The 6,335-nt window shown below is 41.3% G+C and overlaps 1 protein-coding gene across 1 annotated transcript; it reads right to left on the bottom strand.

Moving 5' to 3' along the window:
- Nucleotides 1–1,325: 1,325 nt before the first annotated feature.
- RFPL4B (ret finger protein like 4B) lies at nucleotides 1,326–6,037 on the bottom strand. Its single transcript, XM_033234341.1, has 3 exons — nucleotides 5,960–6,037; nucleotides 3,460–3,588; nucleotides 1,326–3,186 (listed from the first exon to the last, which is right to left on the bottom strand). Exon 3 carries the CDS (start codon nucleotides 3,097–3,099, stop codon nucleotides 2,305–2,307), a length of 795 nt encoding a protein of 264 aa, XP_033090232.1. The 5' UTR covers nucleotides 3,100–3,186; nucleotides 3,460–3,588; nucleotides 5,960–6,037; the 3' UTR covers nucleotides 1,326–2,304.
- Between the last annotated feature and the right edge of the window lie 298 nt (nucleotides 6,038–6,335).

The raw sequence follows: 6,335 nt of genomic DNA, 5'->3' as shown, positions 1-6,335 counted from the left end.
TTCTCTAGAAAAACTTCTGTTAATGTCGTTTGCCACTTTCTAATGAGGTTGTTTGGTTTTTTCTTGTACACTTAAGTTCCTTATAGATGCTGGATATTAGACCTTTGTCAGACGCATAGCTTGCAAAACTTTGCTCTCATTCTTTAGGTTGCCTGTTCACTCTGTTGATAGTTTATTTTGCTGTGCAGAAGCTCTTTAGCTTAATTTGATCCCATTTGTCCATTTTTGCTTTTGTTGCAATTGCTTCTCACCATCTTTATCATGAACTCTTTGCCCATGCCTATGTCCTGAATGGTATTGCCTAGATTGTCTTCCAAGGTTTTTATAGTTTGGGGTTTTACATTTAAATCTTTCACTATATGGAGTTGATTTTTGTATGTGATGTAAGGAATGGGTCTGGTTTCAATCTTCTGCATATGGCTAGCCAGTTATCCCAGTATTATTTATTGAAAAAGGAATCCTTTCTCCATTGCTTGCTTTTGTCAGGTTTATCAACGATCAAATAGTTGTGGGTATGTGGTCTTGTTGCTGGGTTCTCTAATCTGTTCCATTGGTCTATATGTCTGTTTTTGTACCAGTACCATGCTGTTTTGGTACTGACACAAACTATACTACTGTAGCCTTGTAGTGCAGTTTGAAGTCGGGTATTGTGATGTCTCCAGCTTTGTTCTTTTTGCTTAGCCTTGGCTAAAAAATAGCCTAGGTTATTCAGGTTCTTTTATGGTTCCATATGAATTTCAAAATAGTTTTGTCTAGTTCTATGAGGAGTCTCAGTGGTAGTTTAATAGGAATAGCACTGAATCTATAAATTGCTTTGGACAGTACGGCCATTTTAACAAATTGATTCTTCCTTTTCATGAGCGTGGAATGTTTTTCCATTTGTTTGTGTCATCTCTGATTTCTTTAAACAGTGGTTTGTAGTTCTCATCGAGAACTTTCACCTCCCTTAATTAGCTATATTCCTAGGTATTTTATTCTTTTTGTGGCCATTGTGAATGGGAGTTCATTCCTGATTTGGCTGTCAGCTTGACTCTTGTTAGTATACAAGAATGCTAGTGATTTTTGTACATTTATGTTGTATCCTGAAAATTTGTCCAGTGTTAGGGAAGGGCAATGAGTCCCCTGAAATAAAGTTGTGGAGATCAAACGAGAATAAGAAGCGGAAAATGGCTATCTCCCTACTCCCAATGAAGTTGGAAAGAGAAGGGAAACGACAATTCTGGGTCTCTCTAGAAAAGAAGTCAAAGGCAGATTCCAGAATATGCTCAGACCCCAGTCCTTTTGGGGCAGTTGTAATCTCAGAAGTGGCTGACTCAGTAAATCAGAAAAAATACAACCCTAAGAGACCTGAATAGTGTGAAAAGGAGTCATCATGAAAGTGTAAGGATGAGATATTGGAAATCACAGTCTGGGACCATGTAGATGTGGTGGGGGAAGAGGGGCACCAACTTCAGACTTGATGTGAGAGACGGACCAAACAGCATAAACACGAACACATCCAATGCTTTATAAATGTATTTGCAAGAAAATGTAAATTCTACAAATAAAAAATAAATCCAAAACCAACCTTGAAAACAATTTTTGATGAATATGTGTTAGAGTTAACACGGTTGATAAGAATTCTTATAAATCACAATAGTCCAATTATTGAGATGGGTAAATGACACTTCCCATAAGAATATGAATCACCATTAACAGTACATTTTGGTCAAAGTTCTTTGTCTTTCGAGAAACTGTATGCGGCTGTGTTTCAAAAAAAAAATAAAAATGAAAAAAACTTAGTTCCTCCCCAGTACCTATTTGTCTCTCTGAAATTTCATGCCATATAAACAAAATAACTCACACTGGCTGTTTAATTTTTCTTCCTCCTCAGACATTATCAGGAATTACCCAAAATAGCTTGAAATAATGAAAACGATATTGTCTATCCACAAAACCTAATATCTACTTTACTTACAATCTAATATTTCTCTACTTGTTATTTACTATAAGACAAAGGCATAGTATTGTCTAATTACCACAGCTGTTTGACTGACATACAATTATCCCCATCTAGAGACCAGAAAACTGAGGCTTAGAGTACTTAATAACATCCCCAAAGACCCCAGTTACCTAGCTACAAATTCTACAAAATTTACCCCAAAAATCCAAAAATTGTTTTGCTACAAAGTCTACAAAATCTACTTTAAAAATTTACCAAGTCTTTGCACTGTGGCACATTATTCCTTCCTCAGTCATGCTGACCTTTCTCAGGCCAAAATTCTCTTTCACCTCTTAGAAAGCTTCTAAGAAGGGCTGATTTTCTCATGGGCAGATGGTCAGGACGTTGCCACTCTCCCCTTCTCCCAAGAGCTCAAGACAGAAGAATGGACGCAAAGGCTCCAAAGAGAAGAAAGAATCATGTGTATAGATGTGGGCATTATTGTCAACATCGAAAAACTGGATTTCTTCAAAGTCAACATCCAGGAAAATTCCCACACGACGAAGGCTAGGGCTTGCAGGAATTCTCTCCGGGTCGGTGTTAGCGTGGACTGCTCCTGCCTCCATGCTAATGATCCAGAAGCCACGCTCAGGGGATAAATCACTGCTGTTTCTGTCAGCCGACTCCTTGCAGACGCCCAGGGACCACGACTTCACCTCTCCCACTGCAACCTCCCAGTAATGTCGGCCGGTGGAGAAGCAGGGAGTACCCAGGACACAGGTCAGCCTAGGATCTTTTATCAGGTCGTGGTGGATCTCCCCACGCTGAGCGCTTCTTAGATCACTGGAGAAGACAAGGAGGGAGCTGGCAGTGGCTGCATCCAGGGTCACATCCTCCCGAAAACACTGGAGCTCCTCCCTCACGTGCAGAGTTTGCTGCAGTCGGTTATCATGCTGCTTGGTGATAAGTGCTATGGCTCTCACTTGCCATTCTTCCAAAGGAGGTGCCTTCACCACTTCTCGACACAAGGGGCACATCGCTCTAAAATCATGGTTTTCTAGGATCCAATTCTGGATGCAATCAAAGCAGAAAATGTGTGCACAAGAGAGAGAAATGGGACAGGAGAAAAAATCCAGGCAAACTGGACAGGACAACTCTGCTTGCAGGTTTTGGGCCATGGTACCTAAGGGTTACTCCTTAGCCGTGAAGTAGACTGAAATGATCCTTTATTGGCTTCTGGAAGCACTTGGGAGCTCTTCAATACTCTAAATCCAAGATTAAATAACATAAATTAATAAATAAGTTATTGGCATAAATGAATTATATAATAAATAATAAATTTATTAACTAAGAAATTAAGAATAACAAAAATCAAATATTATTTCTGTAGCTTGTGTATGAAAGTGACACTAAATTGCTAGAGAATCACAATAATGTAGTCATGGTGATAAAAATGATTTCAAAACTCTCCAAACTCTAGATAATAACAAGACAGGAATAGGGCAGTGGAAACTGTCTTTTCAGACAGTGCAGCTTACCTAGTCTGAAGACTTCCAGGTGATGTGTTGGTTGCTCTGGCCAAAGTTTCTTCTAGTGAGGGGTGAATTCAAGTGGGTCTTTAATAGAATCTCAGTATAGTCTCCACTCAGTATTTCTTTGTAGATCACCTGCAGTTCAGGAAAAAGAATTTTCATGTCTAAATTCAATCATGAAAATAAAGCCAATTCTACATTAATCGTCACAGAAAAATGACTCTAAGGAACCCTCAGAATTTCCAGGAAAATTACATGTGAGTAAAGCCAGCAAAATCCACTGCAAAATGAGATGCCCATAAAAGAATCAAGTTTAAGGACAAAGTGTTATTAGATGAAATGCTTTAAAGCACTCTAAGAAAACTAATTAAGGCTTGAATTAATGTGAATAAAAATATAATTGGGGCCGGGCACCGCGGCTCAAGCCTGTAATCCCAGCACTTTGGGAGGCTGAGATGGGCGCATCACTAGGTCAGGAGATCAAGACCATCCTGGCTAACACGGTGAAACCCCATCTCTACTAAAAAATACAAAAAACTAGCCGGGCGAGGTGGCGGGCGCCTGTAGTCCCAGCTACTTGGGAGGCTGAGGCAGGAGAATGGCGGGAACCCGGGAGGCAGAGCTTACAGTGAGCCGAGATCGCGCCACTGCACTCCAGCCTGGGCGACAGAGCGAGACTCCATCTCAAAAAAATATATATATATATATATATATATAATTGTCATAAACTTCTCCAAAATAATCATGCCAATACAAACCAAAAAGATGTTCTAGACAAGGAAGATGTCCTCCAGTTACCCCAACTGCTCCCAAAGCTTGAGAGCCTCTGGTGCTCCCAGAGGACTTCCCACCATGACTGTCATTCTTTGAGTGAGCTGTCTCTGACATGCTGGGCACAGCATATTGGACCTGGCTGGACCCATGACCCAAAGACAGCCTCACAAAGCTGGACAGCACCTTCGAGATGATGTGAACAGAGAACTATTCTCCAATAAGAGCTTACACTGAGCAGTAACTAGCAGAACTTCTCACCAGTAACCCAGAAATCACACATTCAGTGGTGACAGTATTAACAGAATGAGGGACAGAAAGAGGAGCAGCATCAACATTACCAGAGAGAGGAAGTGAACACCGCTGAGGCCACCCTAAGACTGCGTTACTAGAACTGTCCTACATCCCAGAATATAATCTCTAATCTCTTTCCAACAAATACGTATTGAGACCCTTCTGTGCTCTTGGCCTCAACTGGACTCTGGAAACACAAAGGTGTGCAATAGGGTATCTGCCTACATAAAACTTTGTCTTCCAAGTCCTGATCAGCATTCCAATCTGATGGTGCCTGGCTGGCAGACAGAGATTACCTCTTTCTTAAATTCTGTTATCTTTTTCAATTTAATGGGAAATTTAACATGGTGCTGGAAATCTAATTGTCTAACCCACCTTGGAATGTATCTAAGAAAACAATTTTACAAAAAAAAAAAAAAAAGCTACACTTATTAACAAGTTGTTCATTGTGGTGTTAACTACTATCCCAAATGATCAGGAACAATCGAATTATCTAACAATAATAAAATAAAATTATTCAGTTAATTATGACACAACTACTAAAAGTGGTCAAGCATATGTAAGTGAAAACCCGAAGCAAAGTCCTTTTTTGTTGTTATTGTTGTTGTTATTGTTGAGACAGAGTCTTGCTCTGTCGCCCAGGCTGGGGTACAGTGGTACGATCTCGGCCCACTGCAAGCTCTGCCTCCCGGGTTCAAGCAATTCTCCTTCCTCAGCCTCCGGCTGAGTTTTGTATTTTTAGTAGAGACGGGGTTTCACCACGTTGGCCAGGCTGGTCTCCTGACCTCGTGATCCACCCACCTCAGCCTCCCAAAGTGCAGGCGCGACCCACGGCGCCCAGCCGAAAACCCAGAATTCTTTAAGAAATGTTCTGAAAATAAAAAGAAACTATTTTAAAACAGCGAATCCAGTGTAGTTGAAAACACATAAAAATACAAGTTCATGGCCGGGCGCAGTGGCTCACGCCTGTAATCCCAGCCCTTTGGGAGGCCGAGGCGGGCGGATCACGAGGTCAGGAGATTGAGACCATCCTGGCTAACACGGTGAAACCCCGTCTCTACTAAAAAATACAAAAAATTAGCCGGGCGTGGTGGCGGGCGCCTGTAGTCCCAGCTACTCGCGAGGCTGAGGCAGGAGAATGGCGGGAATCCAGGAGGCGGATGTGGCAGTGAGCCAAGATCGCGCCACTTTACTCCAGCCTGGGCGACAGAGCGAGACTCCGCCTCAAGAAAAAAAAAAAAATACAAGTTCATGCAAAGAGTGACCTGAGGTTCATACGTAAAAATTTAAACGGCAAAGTTAAAGGTGAAGAAAGTTCCCTGGCACAGGAAAAAACTAGTTTTTTCTCCTCTGAAATAAATAAAGGTATTCGAAAACACCAGTTTGTAGCCAAAGAGAGAACAGGACATTGGAAATAGCTTAAACAGAAGGCGTAACTTACCTTGACTTGGAGACTTCCAGCAGAAGTCTGAAAGTTCCGAAGCTGGCACCTCTACCTCTGCAGACCTCCGCTCCTCTCTGAGTTTCAGCGCAGAGACACCGGCGTTTTTATACGGCCTGGAAAACATTCTCCAACCAATCAGAGTCAGAGACTCCGCCCCAAAGGTTGTACCACCCTAATCTGCGTAAACTCGTCAACCCACCCTTCCGTTTATGATGATGACATTAAAACACGCTTAAAATTTTATAGTAAAACAATTCAAAATTTCTTAATAACTCTCTGAATTAAAGTGAATCTACTGCCATCTGCTCTTGTCTCTAATTTCAGAATTCAACTTTAAAAAACAAAATGTGTTGGAGATCAAATACAGAAATGC

The sequence above is a fragment of the Trachypithecus francoisi genome, unplaced genomic scaffold, assembly GCF_009764315.1.
Source record: "Trachypithecus francoisi isolate TF-2019V2 unplaced genomic scaffold, Tfra_2.0 Lachesis_group15, whole genome shotgun sequence".
In the NCBI taxonomy this organism is placed as follows: domain Eukaryota; kingdom Metazoa; phylum Chordata; class Mammalia; order Primates; family Cercopithecidae; genus Trachypithecus; species Trachypithecus francoisi.
This window is presented reverse-complemented; position numbering and strand designations above follow the sequence as displayed.